Raw genomic sequence first — 18,165 nt, 5'->3', positions numbered from 1 at the left:
CCAATGAATGGGCACCTGGTAATTACTGCAGCCTTTAAATGTATCTGCATGAAGTATTACCTGGATTTTCTCTCTTGAGGAATTCCTGCAGAGTTCCACTCAAGCAATCCAGTGCTTTCAGTGGCTGTTTTCTGTTTTCAAGAGACAGAAACTCAATGCAGCAGTTTGTGAATCTCATTTCCTCAGTGGGTCGTTAGCCCGTGTGCTGGATCTGCTTCCAGGATGGCAGCCATTTTCTTTGCTTTTTTGTCAACAGTCTTCACTGGGATTGATCCGTGATGTTTTACGGTCCTTTAAAGGAGCGCTTGTTACAGCAGTGTGCAAAATGGTTTGAATACGGAATGAAAATCTCGGATGTGTGTTTGAGCTGCGCGTGGCTGTTTGCCACAGACGTTGGCTCGTGCCTTTCTTTTGGTTCCAGTGAGCTGTTGTTACCGTGCCCGAGACTTTGGTAATATTCCGAGGTAAGAAGCAGTGTTTCCTGACCCCCTCGTGTTGGGGGTGCTCCGATGGTACCTGGGTGTCTCCTGGAGGAGAAGCCCAGTTAAGGGGAGCTGTGATTAAAGTTAACAAATCCAAATGCTTTAATGACCGCTTCTGTCCCGGGTGATAGATGGAAAGGGATTTCCTGAATCCTACGCTCTTGAGATGCGGCGCGTGTCAAAACATCTATTATGGTTGGGGACAATATGATGTGTTTTCTCCTTTGATCTCAGTTTTTTAATGGCAATTCAGTTGGACAAAAAAGCATGTAGTCAAAATATTCTCTAATAGAAAATGCTAATATTCCATTAAGTTTCTTGACAGCTTATAGCTGTGACTTTATAGCTGTGCCAACAGTCCTGCCTTTCTGCTCCAAACTGTAACCATTGAGCTATGCCATTCCCTATCATTATCTTGCAGGCCTGATGTGGGTAAGTCAGCAGCCTGGGGCAGCAGGGGTGATCACTTGTTGAAGTGTCCCAGGCCTTGCTGTGAGTTGGGGTGCGGGTGGCTGTGACCAGGAGAGCCTCCCTCCACCCACAGGTACCCACAGACCATTGCCCATGTGTGGGCGTTCTGTGCTAGTGAAGCTCTGCCTTTCATTCCATCATTAGTCGCATTCTCCTTAAGACCTTTACATACATTAAAGGACAAAATGGCTTTCTGGCTTCTCTTCCCTTTCTCTTTCAGGATAATGATTGCCCTTTCATAGTTAGCATCTTGCTTATACTGCCTTTTTGCTTCTTGCTTTTTTTCTTTTTTGTCCTGTATGGAATTGCTGCAGACATCTGTGTGTTTGATGAGCAGACATTGCTATTATTCCATGCCTCATATGGCTTTTTTTTTTTTCCTTCCCACTTTTAATTCACATGCATCATATTTAGATGTTGTCAGATCTACACAGTTATCAAAGGTGAAGATTTTTGTTGTGCTTCATTCCATTTTGAGACCCTAATGGAACATTTTAGTCATTGGCCTTAGACTGTAACTAATGTGTATTGGTGAGAGGTCTGTGAGAATACACAAATTCTTAGGAAATGGGATGTGAGCTGTTATGTAAGCTTACAATGTTCTCTGCTCCTGTTTGTGCCTTGGGTAAACAGCCTAACAGGCAATTGATGAACACAAACAGCAAAGCGCCGAGCTATTACATTAAGAAGGCTGCACTGCTTGGAGGCTGCAAACTATCTGACAGCTCTCCAGGTTATTTTCTTTTTGGGATTTCTTCTCCAGTTTTGTCCCGCATAATAGCAGGACTGTAAAACTGCTGTGTCGATCTCATGTTGATTGTGTGTGTTTCACTGTTAGCTGCTGAGTGTTCTCTTGCAGTCGGTGCATCAGCTGGATGGTAACAAAACCAAGTCCTGCTTTCTGCATTGTCTGTAGGAGAATGATGAGTGTGGGTTGGGAGCGAGCTGCAAAACATCTCTCCTGTTTGCTCAGTAAGCAGCATCAGCACCATTACCTTCCTGCTTGCATGTTCCTGCTGTATCCATTTGCACATTGCCCACACGTTCAGGTTTAGGGAGCAGAGTGACCTGCAGCAGGTACTGCCACAGCCATGTCCGTGTGCATTCCTGACTGGTGGCAGCAACAAGGAGATGCCAAATCGGTAACATCCTTGTCACATTCAATCATTTAAGGTGGTCTGTGTCTGAAAATGTAGGAGTTGAAATCAAATAATGCTGGATAGATGTCGGACACTTCTCTGCTACTAATTCTTCTGGTTTTGTTTATTTTCTAAAGAAAAAAGGAAGTGTTTTTCTATCAGTTTTGATTTTGCCAGCCTCCGCTCCCTTCTGTTTGCTTTGCTTTGGTGTGAAAGAGAACTTCTCGGTCTCTCTTGTGTCTTTTTGTTTGGTTTGGCATTTTGTTTTGCATTGTGTGATCCTCTGTGGTGTTCTGTAATACAAGTTCTTCATTTATTTCCTTGGCAATTATTATTATTTCCCAAAGATCCCAATGAAGTAGCAATGACTCGAAAGGAATGCAGGCATTCCAGTACTAAACAAACACGTCACAATCTTTTTCATCACTTGAAACTCTGTTTATAAGATAGGAATGGTTTAGGCTTCTTTGTTGCCCTCTGCTTGCTGAGATGCATAGGTTGCTCTGAAAGTAATGCCTCCTATTTATTTCTGTGGAAGCTACACCAGATACAAAGAGCACAATACCTCTGTTTGGTAGGGCAAATCCTCAGCTGCCAAGCACAGCACAGTCACCACCATTAGCTGTGCATTCCTGCACAGACTTGGGGATAAGCATGTCCAGCTGGGACATGGTTGTGGTGAGCTTTTCTGTGGTGCCTGTGTTGGAAACTTCAACTTCCCCCCCAGCCACAGGCAGGGCCACCAACTTCCCCATTTCATACCAGCCCAGGCTGCCCAACCTGGCCTTGAACACCTCCAGGGATGGACGGGGCATCCACAGCCTCTCAGAAGTGTTGGGGTAGCAATATCTGTCTCCAGGAGCTGAACAACAGCACCAAAAGTTCCTGTGTGCCTTGACTTCGGTGCTGAGCAGAAACCTCCCAAACTTTTGAGATGCTTACAGAAATAATCAACTTCTGAACTGCGTGACAAATGTGGTTTGTGTATAGATTTAACTGTGAAAACGTTTGAGTGGCTTCAAAATGAGAGGGATGGCAAGCACATTGGACACAGTGAAACATCACTTGGAGTAATTAGCATAGTGGGTACACAGCCAACAGCATTGCTTCGCAGCCCAGAGTGCAGAGAAATACCTTGAGGAAAGGAAGACATCAAAACAGATAACAGGAAGTGTGGAAAACTTGCTATATTAATCACGTTAAGAGCCAATGGGGAGCTCCTTTGGGTAGCTGTGTGTAATGGGGTCGTGGCGGTGAAGGCCTGGCAGGGAGATGGGGCTGGGCTGCTGGGCATGCTGCTGTTTAGCTAGAAGTGTGCTCTGTGTTCAGTTTGGAGTTCCTGCTCAAGCCTCAGCTTCTCACTGAGGCTGGCTGCCCCTTGCAGCCTCTTGGGATGGTGGGTGTGCTGGTGGGGCCACGTGTGTCAAATGTGCAAGCACTTGTGAAGACTGACAGACCCTCTCTTTGCAGACTCCTGCCGAGCAGGCCAAGGCTCGATTGCAGCTGGTGCTGGAGGCTGCAGGTAAGTCTTGCTGTTACAAGTACCACTGCATTCTTCCCCTATGTATTTCTCTTTTGTGATATCAGAAGAACAAAGCCTATCAATATAGTAATTGTATTGCTTTCTGTTGGGCACATGTCAATTCCACTTCTCCATCCTCAGTTTGGTTTATGGTTAAGCTGAAACTGGTGTGCATCATCACTGCCATTGGCTAAATTTCTCTATAGAAACAAAGAGAGCACTTTGTTGTCCTCGTGTATGGCCTCGTGCTGCTACTGCTGAAACTATTCCAAGAAGGTTGGTTCTGTTTCTTCATTTTTTAGCACTGAGCTGCATTAGTGCAAGTAAATACTTATATTGATTGATTTGAACCAGTATCAGGAATGTTTAACTCACTCTTTGAAATGTTTGTCTGTGCTGAAGTCTGTAGCCATGTTCTTTGTGTCCCATTTTATTTTTCCCATTAAATAAGGTCAGTTTTTCACTTAAAAAGGAAAAAATCCAACATTTTGAACACATTGTAATACATACAGATTTGTCTGTAGTTCAGTCCTCATCTCTACTGTATGTATTCCTAACTTAAAAGCAACAATTCCCATTGCCAGTGTTTGTATTTCCCTCTAACTAAGCCTTTCAGTTCTAAGGGTTACCCATCTTCTCACATTCCTGGGTTTTCCTCCAGAAACGCATTTACCCTTTTATATTGTATGGTTCCAAATGCATTCGTTGTTCTCCATAACTTTTAATAAATCTTTGAAGCACGTAATGATAAAGTGGATGTGACAGTGCTGACCTAAAAAAGTTCAATTTGTTCATGCTGCTCACATATGTCAGAGCTTGTGTTTTAATTTAACACCTGGGAAGATGTTAAATACAGGAGATACCTGTGAGCTGTAGATCACTGCAAGTTGGGTCCCAGAAATGTCCACAAACGTACGAAAGGCCAATGACGTTTTCTACTTTAAATATTCACAGTTGAAGTCGGAAATGTAGATTGAAGCTGTAAACTGTTGATAAAGAGCTCAGGAGTGTTAATCTTCTGCTCTTACACAAAATATGGGAAAAGATGATTTCCTGTCTTTTGTAGAATGACAGAGAATCACAGAATCACCAAGTTTGGAAAAGACGGACAGGATCACCCAGTCCAACCATCCACCCATCACCAACAGTTCTCATCAAACCATGTCACTCAACACAACATCCAGTTGTTCCTTGAACGCCTCCAGGGTCGGTGACTCCACCACCTCCCTGGGCAGTCCATTCCACTACCTGACCAGTCTTCCAGAGTAGTAGTAATTAACCTTTATTTAGGTGTTGGGAATCTTATATATCTGAGATCATCCTTCATCCCTTCCCCTAGACCCACGCTCAGTCAATGTTCTGCTGGACCTGTGGTTTGAGGAAAGATGCTGCTAGTAGTGTTGCTTAAGTTTGCTGAGGTGCACCCCTTAATTGTCCATTACTGTTTTCTCTGGGACTTCTCTCGATTCCTGGAGCACGTATAAACATCAGGGAAAACTTCTGGTGTTTTCTTCAACTTGGGCATAAAAAGAAACACGTATTTGTGTGCAATCAGCTTTTGCTTCACCAGAGTTTAGAACGTCCCAGGATTGTCCAAACATGAAAGCAGGAGCTCCCAGCCCAACTCCAAGCATAGAAGGGTTTGGTCCATAAGCTGCTTGAGCTCTGTGTTAAACCAGTGCGGCAGCTCAGCCCGTGTTGATACCAGACAGTCAGGAGATGCTTTGGAGGTGTTATTCCAGATGGAGGCTGGGTGCAGAACTTCGGATGGTCTGCAATTTGCTTTGTTTCCTGTTGTGCTTCTGGGAAATATTTGCATGTCAGGGCTGTCTTCTCAATCTGAAGGTGTCTGTACGTACAGCTCTTTGCTTTTCAATGGCCTGTTCACGTGTAAATGATGTGGCTTTATTCTTATGGCTTTAAGCAAGAGAAAGAACATGGTAACACACCAGTAGCATTAGGGGTTTTGGATGCTGACTTTTCCATGTCCTGTTTTCACGGCTTCAATAAATGAATGCTGAATTGTTGTGTTCCCTTCACTCTTTTCTACTCAATTCACCACCAGAAATGCTTGATTTTGGGGAAGGTGGGTGTCCATCAACCTCCTCATCTGATACAGCCCTATTGGGGACTGCAAGTGTAAGCTCTAAAGCTGCTTTTAGAGTCTTTGCCATTCATTTGGGATATATCAACCGATTTCTCTGGAAGTCAAAAGAAAGCAAGTAGTGAAGCAGCTTTTTTTTCAGTGGGCTTCTTGCTTTTTAGCTGTTGCTCATTGGAAGAGATAAGAATTATCTTCTGGTCTGTCCAGGAAGGCTGGGAGAGCGTGGTGCGTTCACCTGGTGGGGGACAGAGGGGAAGGTGGTCACAGCACGCCTGGGTGATCTGCTGGTGCCAGAAGCTTTGCCTCTGCCCTTCATTCGTGGTGGTGACCTCGCTGCACGCTTTGTTAAATAGTGCTTTTCTTTGTTAGCACAGATTAATTTCAGTATCTGTGTTCTCATTAAGGAGCGCAGCATTTGAAGACGCCGAAGCACTCCCCTCCCATTTTTAGGGTAACTGGGTTTTGATTTGCAAAAACTGCTGTGGGTCTCAGCTGCACATTTGTATTTTGCATGGCTTTATTCCGTTATCCTCCTTAATATTTAGGCACACGGAGGCCTTTTTAGTGCACTCTGACAGTACCGCAGCAACTCGCCACGTTTGAGCAGATGTTAAGCAGGCAATAGTTGAATGTTAATTTTGGGAGGGTGGGATGTTTAAGCCTATCTGAAGTATGTTGCATGTGGGCCTTCCAGACTTAGCTACAATGCTTTGTCTCTTGGGAGAATTTTAAAGCTAAACCTCTTTCTTTTTGTCGCTCTATATGGACTCTCTCAAGTCAGTATAAAGCAGATCATCCCTCGGCTAAAGCTCTTCAGCTTTTGTTATTGGGCTCTGTAGGCCTGTAATTAGGCCTCCTGGCAGGCCTTGCAGGCCAGTTAATGGTCATATGGAGTTTCTATGAGGCAGCCTGGCTTTGTGCAAATCCTTCGCGGGAATACGTTTATGGGTCACTTCCTACCAGGACCGGGCTTTGTGCGGCTGCCCCCGGGCTGACAGGGAGCAGGTTCCCTTGACCATGGCCAGCTCGCTTTGCGCCGCACAATCTCCCACTAATCCCCAGTGTAAACAGAGGATTTAGCAGAGCTTCTGTCACTTACAGTTGCCAAACCACTTGGGTGTCTGTGATTCCTTTCCCAGCCTTCATTACCGAGAAGCACAGGAGATTTGGGCTTGGTGTGCTATTAAGCATTTACTCACTCATATTGCAAACGGTAAGAAAAAAGTTTCCCCTGTGCTGAATCCTGCTTCTCCAAAACTGATAAGCATGATAGGAAACCTCAGAATGTGAAAGGCAGTTAATTAGTGTCATTAATTGTTGTATGGCATCCATGTTTCCTCATTAAGATTAAAATATGGACAAATATCCCTAAATGGAAATGCGCTGATATGAAAGTGGACCTTGCCAGTGATCGAAGTAGCCTGATAGTTTTTCCAAGTGGAGGTTTCTTATTGTCCATACAAGGACGGTTACAAAAGGCAATTGATCTGGATTTTCAAAGGTCTGGAGTTGAAATAAGGGACTGGTCTATTTTTGGAATCTGCATTTCAATCTGTGGCTGAAAGAGCATTCAAGAATAGGGCATTTTTGTGCAAAGAATTCTTGATGGAGTTTATTTAAAGGCAAGTTGAGAGCCGAGGCTCTAATCTGACATTAGCAAGATGCGGGAGAAATTAATGAATAGAAATAAGCGTTTGCCATTTATCAGATCTGTTTGGCAGTGGTTCTGGGTATCAGCTATTTTACTCATTATCTTTGAATTATGCTATCAGATTGCTCCCTCTAATTTTGCACCGTGCATCTTTATTACATTTTACGTAGCCCTTACAGAGACAATAATGAAATAGAAGCACCTCGTCTTTAGCCCGTGTAAGAATGCGAGTGTTTTATAACACTTGTGCGTTTCTTTATCTCCCCACTGTAATACGTTTTATTAGAGAGAAAAACCCTCATTTGTGCTCCCAGTGCCTGATAAACATATAGCCTGATATTCTCTACTCTTGGTATCACAGCGGCTCATAACAGATGTGGCTGAAAGGACCACATACGTAGACTGTATGATTTTAGTCTGGTGGAACTAATAGGATCACTCGCTACTTTATAGATTCTTGCTTTTCTTTTTCCTTAATAAAAACTGTTTAGTTAAATAGGATGGGCTCTGTTTTGCTCTTCGCTTGCTATGCAGAGCAGCAAGGCAGGTCGGCGGCAACAAGTATGAAAACTTTCCTTTTATTGGTGCATAGTGTGGAGTGCCAAACGTGTGGGATGCTGATGGATTTGTTGGGTTGGGTTTTGTATTGATTTATTTTTATTATTTCTAGTTTTTGATTTTGGGGTTTGTGATTATCCAAACAGCTTTAGAAGGACAGATAATGACTGCTGGCTTATGTAAGCAAGGAGTGAAATAAGATGTAAAATGTAGGTTTCTGCGACACGGGTAGGATCTAACTTATAAAATAGCCCTTTATCCAGAGATTGAAATGTTAACCATTTTGGAAGTTGCTAAAAATTGGAGAATAGTTTAATTAATATAATTACTTTGTGAATATGCTCAGCCTGACTTGGTGCCAACTCCTTCTTTCTATCGGTATCAAACAGTTGTTTTAAGCTGTGTCTATCAGCACTGGGTTTTGCTTCTGTTTGTATGGGAGTCCTGTGTGTAAAATCATCCCACTGAACAATTTCTGTACATTACAGCTGTTGATTTCAGGTGCTGAAGACCTTTATGTTAAGGCATGCTCAGGTACAAGTCTGAGAAGCCGTTGTTCCCATTGCTGCTGTGGAATACTCACTTAGTGAACCCAATTCCTAGTCCAGCTGCTGGTTCTGACTTGCTCAGCAGGTTTCTGAACCTCCCCTCTCCTTTGGTTGTATCATGGGATGAGGCTGAGTGCACTGCGTGAGGTGGTGGTGTGGAAAAGCAATCACACAGGTCATAAAACCACGACAGGTTGACATCAGCAGGAGGAACAAGCTGTGGGTGATGTAGCAGTTTCCAACCGAAGCTCCTGCTCTGAAGTCTGACTGCAGGAGAATTTTTAAAGGAAAGTAAGGGCATCATCGTGCATTCATTATGGTGGACAAGCTTTGAATCCTTACTGGGAGCCTTCCTGGCTTGGTTGTGGTTCTTCCCATCGTGCTTAGTAATGTGCAGAGCCGTCAAGACTGGGGAGGAGAAAAGCCTGGGGAGTTTCCATTCAACCCAGCTGGCAGGACAGTGTGGGCATTTGAAGCTGCTGTTTCTCAGCTGAGCTTCTCACGTGTTGCCTTGTGAGAGCCTGATCTGTCAAGAGCTGGGTTTGCTTATTTTAACACAGCCTCTGTGTTTGGAATCAAGCCAGTGCTACATTTAATAATTACAAACAAATTTGGTAAATAGAGATGATAAAAACGACAGAAAACAGTGCCGACAAGAACATGGATGTTGGACTGAGATGGTGGCAGCTGTTTGTTATGGTGAGTGTTTGGTGAGAGTTGGAGGTGGCTCCATTGAGACGTACACAGTTGTTGAACTCACCTGGTCAATGTGCAGCAGGGAGCGTTGCAGCCGGGCACGAGGGCTTGTACAGCTGGGCATTAAATACGTTTATTCAGACATTGCTTGCTCCTAATTTGTTGGCAAAGCTTCATAATCTCATTAGGGAACTAAAAAAAAAAAAGAAATACTTTCTGCATGCAAAGCTACAGCTATATAATTAAGAGTCATTAATCCAAGTAATTATTTTTAAATCATATTAATGGTCTTGTCCTTATGGAGTGTGTGGTTTTGATGTGCAGCTGTTTTGTGTCATTGGCGAGCAAACAGTTATTTAATCAAGAATTTCTTCAACTTCTTTTTCATGGCTGCTGTAAAAATATGGCGTTTTAATTAAACAAATTGGAGCCAGGAATAAAATATATCGGAAAGAAGGTAATTCTCTTCTGCAAGCTGCAGCGCCGCTGTGTTGGTGTCCAAAAGCCATTGGCTCCAGGAACTTCCTTTAGGCTCTTGTAAGAGATAATAAAAAGAGAGCTTTGTTTGGAGCCATTGTTGCAGCGTGGATTTCAATGAGTGGTATAGATTTCAATGTCTGGTTTTTTTTCCAGCCTAAGAAGGCCAGGAGTAGCTGCTAAATTGTACCCTAAAGAGTGGAGTATGGCTGCATTTTGGTGTGTAAATATGGAAATCACTGTGTGAGACAGAGCCTAGAAGAAACTTTATTAGCCAGTGGATGTTCAGCGCCTTGAGAAATAAACCTGAAGCTGTTGGAATTTCTATTTCTTAGTTTTAATCTGAGAGCTGCTGTGCTACCAGGAAACAGAAGCATCTCAGACCCACGTTCTAACTAATAGGTTTTCAGTAACGACGTTGTAGCATATGGTAGACATGATTTTGATGCAAATATGTGTGCTAATTATGTGCAGATGAATCTTGCAGTCCTGCTATTGATCTTAAGTCAAAGACAATTTTTCAGTTAGCTTAAGTTTTATATCAATTCATATTTAGCAACTTTGCCCGGTAATTTAATTATGTGCTGCTTTGGCTGCAGAAACCATATGTGGTTGTGCAGCAATTTGCTGTTTAGAAATGCCTTTTGGGAAAAGTTATGTCTTAATATCGACAGCACAACGTTCATTTCTCATTGCTCACTATCTGTTGTGCCGTCATCTCCGTGGAGGTGCCTGCTTTGGCCTGTGGTCATTAAAGCATTGGCCAGAATGTGTGCCCTGAGGTGATGCAGCACAGGTAGCCTGTACCTTCCTGTGGGTTTCACAGCCCTCAGTTTGGTTGTTCCACAAACAGAACGGCAGAGCGTTTGGCTGTGCCCAAAGAGAGGCTTTGCAGGGCCTGGTCTGCTCCCAGGGCTGCCCTTCCCTGTGTGGTGAGCATCGTGCTGCAATGCTTAAGGCTTAATTACAGTAATGCAAAATCATTCTGGAATAACGGTGTCTTACAGAAATACAAGCGGGTTTAGAAATCTTAAAGCCCTGAAAATCTGACAGGAATTTGTGCATGTTGGGTGCAGTTCAGCTCTCTGTGCTCGTTTGCCCACCTGTTGGAGATGGTCAGTTCAGAAGTGTGGTCAGTCCGGCACCTGAAGCTCTCCCATGATCTTCCTATAACTCAGCTCTATTAATTCTTTCGCTTGAACCAGGAACGGTATTTAACGTGGGTAATGAAATCCTTGTTTTACAGTTATTGAAAGAATATTTATCACGGCTTTATTAAATGTAGAGGAATAACTGTGCCATTTTTTCTGAGTGCTTTCGTTTGCTCGTGTTTTCTTTGTTGACCCAAATGAATGAAATTAGAACAAACAATCTCTGAGTCATTTGTAATCAAGAGCTGATTAATGGAGTTTGGTTTCATAGCCATTATTCATTCGAGAACACCTGATATCTTTCCCATAAACAAATTGTGTTTGTCCAAATTAAGAAATTAAATGAAGCATTTGATGAGTTTATGATTGACCCTTCTAACTCCGAGCCCATTAGTCAATGTCGTTATCATACAGCACTGTTTGACTAATGTGCTGTCTGAAGAAGCATGTGGATTTATTATGATTTCTGATTAATGCGTGCTGCAAGCCAAACTACTGGATTGTAATAATTTTTTGATTTTCATTTGAGCAATCGCTGGAGATTTTCATCAGTGATGAAATGCGTTTGTGTCCCATTAGATTTAGAGATGATTATAAGGTGCTGGCTGAATAAATCTTGAAGCGCAGTGCTGGATGTTGTTCAGAGATGGTTTTTCCCTACTAGCGCTGCGCTGCTGGGTTTTCTGTGGGGATGGCTGCCCGTCTGTTAATGGGAGCTTCTGTCTGACTGATATTCTCATGGCTGAGCCTACCAGTAAGAATTCCTGTAAAGATTTGGTTTATGAAATGGTGCTAAGTCTGTTTTAAAACTGGGCTGTGGATGTTTGGTCACTCTGGTTGTCATTAAAGGAGTTTTGTAATACTGACAACATGAAAGTGCGTAAAAAGTGGATGTTAAGATAGGCTTCTATAATAAAAAGGTGGCTTTGCTTCAGTAACATTCTCTCAGCTATTTCAGGAAGTGTTCTCTGTGTTAATATAAGTCTGTTCTGTGTGTTAATAATTTCATCTAAAGACAGGAGTATTTTCCCTCAGAAAAGACCAACCCAACCAGTACCTCGTATTGGAAGCCCAGCGTAGCCTTCCCTGAGAGCTTTGCATAGCAACCATTGCAGAGTGCATTTGGAGGGTTCAGCACAAAGAAAATCACCCAAAGATATGATGAATAAACTTGCACTGACTGCCCAGAGCTACATTTGCCTGTAGCATTTAAAACTCCTAATTGCTTGCCTGGCATTAAGCTGCTTAGAGAGACCTGAACAGGCACCAGCAATCTCCTTTTGATCCTAAACCAAAGATTGTGAAAAGGTGAGAGCAAGTGGGAAGTGAATTAAAGCGCTGCCTTAAAGCCTTGGATGCTTTCTAAGAACTGCTAAGGCCTGAAAATGAAGACGGTAAATAAGTAATAACAACGACCTAATGGCAAGGATGGTGAAGCTGGTGTTTATCCCGCACTCGAATGGTATCTTTGGCACGTAACCCATCCATCCGCACACGTACACACACACCTTTTGTCAAAAGAAAAGCTAAGCTTTCACGTAACACTCTTCCAGATAGGAATTAATATGCAAAAGCAAGAAAAGTTCACACCGAATTAAATCTGCAGACAATAATTTCGGCTGTGTTGCCACAAGTTTAATGAAGAATTGCACTGTGATGCTTGGGAAAGGGCAGAGTGGGGTGTTTGTTAAATGGCAAGGAGGAAACCTCGTGCCCTTTGCTATATCGCTTGTATTGATTACTGAGAAAGAAGAAATATTTTGAATCACAGCTGACTCAAACAATCAAATACATGCACGTGTGTCAGATCTTCCCATTAGTTCTCTCCTATTTCTGTTCTGTGCGGCTGCAGTGTAATTCATTATTAAAGATTTCTGGGCAGACTTCTTTGTTTAAGCCGTCGTGTATCCCTTTATGTTGTTAAAATACCCACTGGAATGGTTTAATCAAGGTATTGTTTTAAAGGTTTGGAGCATTTTAAGCTGTTGATTTGAAGCCCTTGGGAGGGCGCTGAGAAAAGTGAATGCTGTTGTGATGGTTGGCCTCTTTGAGCAGGGTGAAATCCTGACTCCATCAACTTGTCAACTCAAGGCAAGAGAACCTGAGGGAAGACTCCGTTCTGTATGAAATTAGGGTTGTGTTCTTCTGGTAAGAGCACAGGTGGGGCAGTGCTTGGGGTTGGGCTGAGGGTGCCCAGTTTGGTCAGTGAAGGTAAATGAAGGGCTGGGTGTGTTGTTTGTTGGGTGTTTGTGTAGTGCTGCAATGGAGCAGAGGGGCAGTAATACCTTGTGCTGAGGGCTCGTGGTAGCTGGACCTATGTCCAATGGTCTCATGAAATGAAAGTCATTGTATTCATTGCAATCACCGGGTTCCAACAGTCAAATAATCCTAAAGGGATGTCGTGCTGTCATCATCCTACAATATATTAAGCTGTTCATTCTGAGCTGTATTATACAGTGCAGTTATTATATGTGGGTGTTCCAATTATTTTCAGTGACGCATAAATTTAGCCATAATCAATGCTTACTCCCTGTGTAGGGATCCCTGCAGTACTTCCATTTTCCATCTCCCTTCTTTTCCTGCCTACCCATCGCCTTCAGCTGTCAGAATCTGTCATGGAAGTTCCAAAACAGGTTGTATGAAATCTGCTCACATAGAGGCCTCCTTTACTGAAGAATGTAGATGTGACCCTTAGAATAGCCTGTGCTGCTTTGACAGTGCCCTTAGTACTGAGAGGGAGGCAGGTGGTGGAACTGACCCATGCAGGGATGCACTGCATGGGGACCTTCCCTGCGGGGTGACCTGGAGCTGACAGGAGTCCGTGCCAAAGGGTGAGAGGAAGGAGTTCTGCAGAGATGTGAGCTGCTCATGGCCCAGTGAGCTTAACTCCTGCAGTATTATCTTCAAGTTTCTGCTGCAGCATGCCTGTCGTTTTTAAAGCTCGTTAAGCTTACCCAATGGGCTTATTTCCAGTAGTGGTGGGACACGTATTCTGATGTGCTGAGTGCCAGTCACCATCCAGGCCACCCTGATGTCGTGGGTGTTTTGTTCCAGGGCTCAGCCTACCAACAGATGATAAAAGGAGCCGTGCTCTCCAGCAGATAAATTTACAGTATTCAGCTGTTTGTAGGTGATTATGCAGGGCTGCAACAAAATAAAGCCTAAAGCATCCTATTAGCTGTGCCGTTTGTATGGGTGCTAATACACTTTGAATAAAGCCCTCAATTACTGAGCACTTCTGAGTCCTGACAAGACAGTCCCATGACGTTAATGGTATCTTTATAACCTTTTTAACTTCTTGTTTCTCTGACAGAGCACTACAATAACAGCGATGGGTTTGCCCTTGGCAAGCAAAAACTCATTTTGAGAGGATAATAAGTATTTACTATTTAGATAGCTGGCAATAAAATTTCTCTGAATGAGATTTTCCTCAGAAAATACCAACTGATTGAATTACTTTCTTTAATGGACTGGTGAAGCATGTAATAACAGTTTGTTGAAGCAGTGAGTCTAATGCTGAGCTTTTTATTTCGTTTTGGTTTGGTGAAAACACAGGATTTTTTCCAAACTTTCCAGCATTTCCTTACAAGTCACACGGGTGGGTTTCTTTCATCTTAGGTAGGTGCAATAAACGCCAGTGGTGACAGCCAGGAGTTTCCAGGATCGCTGTGTGTTCAGACCAATTGCTGCCATGCAGTGTAAGTAGCTGGGTATGGGCAGAACCTCAAGCTGTGATCTCAGCTTGTTGCAGGGTTGCTCTCACTCATGTATTGCTGCAGACCGGAGCTGGGCACTGTTCTATGGCAGGTCTTGCAGTTCGCAAAGCCCAAGGTGGCATCTCAGCACTAATTCAGGAAGTACATGTGTGTGTTCATGTGTACATATGCAATACCTTCAGTATTTTCCCTGTCAGCTGGAGAATTTCATCTTGTCACCATAAGAAAATGCATTGCAATTGGATCCAGAGCATGATGCCCTTATGTTAAACAGCCCTGAATATGCATACGGTAGGAGCTCTGATCTGCAGACTTTCCTTTTCTCTCAGCCCCCTGGCACAGCCCTGCATCATTTCAGTTGGCACTTTGTAATTTCAGGAACTGTGAATTCCTGGCACTGGGAAGTGCTGGGGATCCCACCTCACACCAGTTCTGCAGCACTGGAGGAAGAGGGTAACATTGGGTAATATTTCTTTTCTAATGTAAACATCCATCACATTGCGGAGCTGCTGTGATGCTGCAAACGAATCCATAAGCTGCACTGCGTTTTACTTTGAAAACCAAAATCCCCCAAACCACAGCTTTCCCCCCAGCTCAGCGCCTCCATTGGAAGCTCACACAGCACCGCACAGGTTTATGAATTGAACTCTCACTTTCTTTGGACGTACTGGACGGGGTGAGTGATGGCTGTATCTATTTGCCATAAAATTTTAATTATGGGATAGGTATGAATCATCGCTCCTGCTTTTTAAAGTGTTAAAATATTAGAGCTGTGTTATTTATTATACCTGCGGGGGCAGATGAAGAAAATGGGAGGGATTTCAAGTCGGTGCAGGCTGGATCCTGACCTGGGCTGATGGCTTTTGTACCCTCATCAACACGAGGTGCTGCCGTGGAGCTGCTTGGATGGACAGACAGCGCTTCTCTCACAGGTACTGAGGCTCCCACGCTGTGAAGCCGGGCAGACGTTATTCATTTCATTACCTTAACAACCCCATGGCTTTCAGTGTTGCAGTGTATGATCCTGGTGCTGTTGCAGCACTCTGCTGCATCCCCTCCAGGTGCAGGAATTGCAGTGAGCCTCGTGTGCTCACTGATCAGTACCAGACCGAATGTTTGAACAGGAAAAAAGAGGTAAAACAACAGGAATTGTGCAGGGTTTTGGTACCAGCTGCTGCCGCTGTAACATATCCATTATGGGAGTCATAGGTTTTGTCCCAGACTGAAGCAGCAGCATATTTAAACACAGAAATCCTGCAGCACCATCAGAACACGTGTTTCCCAATGTATTTATTTTGCCTTTTGGGCCGTCCCTGGTTCAGCTGTATTTGGCCGGTCCAGGCGTTACTTTCAACACCTCCCACTTGGAATCTCTCTTACTGAAAATGAGATTTTCCCTTTGCTGGGAGCCTGGCTGTGGTGGGCAGGGCTTCCACACCGAGACAAAGTAACAGATTGAAGTGGTTGCAGGGCTTTAATCCCTTGGTAAATTAGCCAGCAGGCTCGCCTTTTCATGGCTGTGCTAAACAACAGGTTGATGCCATTTGGGCATTAGCAACGAGAACCACCTGAGGGAATAGGAAATGAATAAGGAGAGATGTAGCGCGGGCAGAGCGCGCCTATTAGAGCCGCGTCGTTCTGCCAGGGAGAAGTGATAACACTAAATGAGTTTTTAAAAGACAAAGTTGGGGATTATACAGTCATTTATGATTTGATTAATGGGTAATTGATCCTGGTAATAGCAAACATCCAGACAGGGCTGTTAAAAAAACAACCAACAACAAACCAAAGCAACCAGCTCATCTTTTCAGCACCGTGTTCGGCTTCCTGCTTTTATTTCAGCCTGCTTTATAGATGAGGGCTGTGCCGCGTGCAGATATGTGTGCTGCTGGGAAGGGGCTTCATGTTAAAAAAGGAAATCTGTTATTCTGAAGCTGGTAGTAAAATAGATCTAAAACAATTTGTAGAATTGTTTGTTTAGGCTTATTTTTGTTAGAACAGCGGGTGCTTGTTGTTGTTCCAGATTATTTAACTGGTAATAGCAGGGAACGTGACTCTGATGAGGGAAAAATACTACATTTTTGTGCTTGCAGCAGTAGGAAATCAATAGTGCATTTAGGAAATATAACTCAGAAAGCTGATGTCAGATGAAAGACGTTGGAACTACCTGTTAGCCTCCGAGTCCCTCCCTCCGAGCTATGAATCTTCTATTTAGAAGAGGGGTTTTAGGGATCAATATGAAGATCTGTTGGTAATATTATCTTTAATTAGGGTAATCAAAAACCACGCTTAGAGCGTGACACCTGCCAGGGAGAGCTTCAGAGCAGCGTGTGTGAGCTGTGTGCTGGGTGAGAGCTGTGTGTGTGAGCTGTGTGCTGTCCGTGGGCACTGATGGAGGCACGGTCCCAAATGGGAGCTGCTCGCTGCTGCGTCGGCTTTCATCTGCTTTGGGGGGCGGTTTATTCTCCCATAATGCCATTGATCAATGATATCCTTTCAGCAGTGATGTAATTAAAGAGCTTTCGTCAACTTTGTGCTGTGTTGTTTGGAAATGTATTATTCTGGAGATTTGGAGGCGATCGATGGGGCGCGGGGGGCAGCGGGGCATGGTGGGATGCACACCTGGGCCTGGGGCTGAGCTGTGCCTGCCCTGACCAGGGGCTGCTGCTGCTGCTTTCGTTGTGCCTGCTATTGAGCTGAGCTTCTTCAAAGGAGCTGCGATTGAGTGCAGTGAGGAAACGGTCATTAGAGCAGTTATTTTTCAGAGGGTTTATTGCTCTGGTTGCAATGTGCATCCAATATTTTTAAAATAATCTTAGAACAATATCTTTAAAAAAAAATTTGTTAAAATTATCCTGAAAATGAGGCCAGATTTTGTTTATGGTGTGAGCAGAGAAGCGTCGCGTTACCATGAGCACAGGGGAGGCACCGACAGCCTTCCCCCATGCACTGAGCAATGCTGTGTCACACTGCAGCACCTCTGTAGCTTTCCAGCTTTCTCTGTCTCCTGTGAATATTGAAAGAAGTGTGAAAAACAAGGGAGGCAGCTCGCAAAGGGCTCTGGAAATGACTGCTCATAGGTTGTCTTCTGTGCCCCTTGAATTCTCCTGCTGGCATTGAGTGTTCTTCTGCTGGGGGGGTCTGTAATGAACTTTCTGGGCTCAAGACCACGTGAAGCTGAGCTGGAGCAGCTCCAGGCAAATAGAACCTCACAGGCAGGTACTGGGTCTTGTGCGTGGGCACTCTGCTCCCAGCTCCTCTCTTTGTGCATGCTTCATTGGCCATTGTAGACATAGCCTTAGGCTCAGCACTGTCCATAGATTGTTGCCTGCACTCCTACCAGAAGTGGGTTATTTTCCTTTGATGAAAGCTGTCATAACGAATGCACTGAGGAATGAGTGTGAACACAAGTTAATTCTAATTGATTATCAGATGTTCTACTGGAAGTACAGATTGTGTACAAAGGATACGCAGATGCCTTGCACATGCACATGTGAGTTCAGAATGTAATTGATTTTGGATGAGGGTCTTCAACAGAGGGGTGCTGCCATCGATTCAGCAAGGTCTGTGACGGGCATTTCCCCTCCTGGTCATCGCAGCGATGTGCTGTTAAACAGCCAGCTGTCGGTATTTCCAATTCTTTATATTTT

At 43.9% G+C, this 18,165-nt stretch overlaps 1 protein-coding gene across 10 annotated transcripts in view; it reads left to right on the top strand.

The window, feature by feature from the left end:
- RSRC1 (arginine and serine rich coiled-coil 1) overlaps nucleotides 1-18,165 on the top strand; it is a 97,980-nt gene that overhangs the window by 57,882 nt on the left and 21,933 nt on the right. For 8 of the 10 annotated variants that reach the window (XM_085513394.1, XM_085513396.1, XM_085513393.1 and 5 more), the window contains exon 6: nucleotides 3,563-3,614. The exons of the other annotated variants lie outside the window; for them this stretch is intronic. In XM_085513394.1, coding sequence (XP_085369520.1) covers nucleotides 3,563-3,614 — 52 coding nt within the window. The remainder of the gene's footprint in view (nucleotides 1-3,562; nucleotides 3,615-18,165) is intronic. 10 annotated transcript variants of the gene reach the window in all.

This window comes from Coturnix japonica, chromosome 12 (assembly GCF_054131305.1).
Source record: "Coturnix japonica strain WE chromosome 12, WE-NBRP24, whole genome shotgun sequence".
Lineage (NCBI taxonomy): Eukaryota > Metazoa > Chordata > Aves > Galliformes > Phasianidae > Coturnix > Coturnix japonica.
Note: the sequence above shows the minus strand (reverse complement) of the source record. Positions and strands in the feature narration are given on the sequence as shown.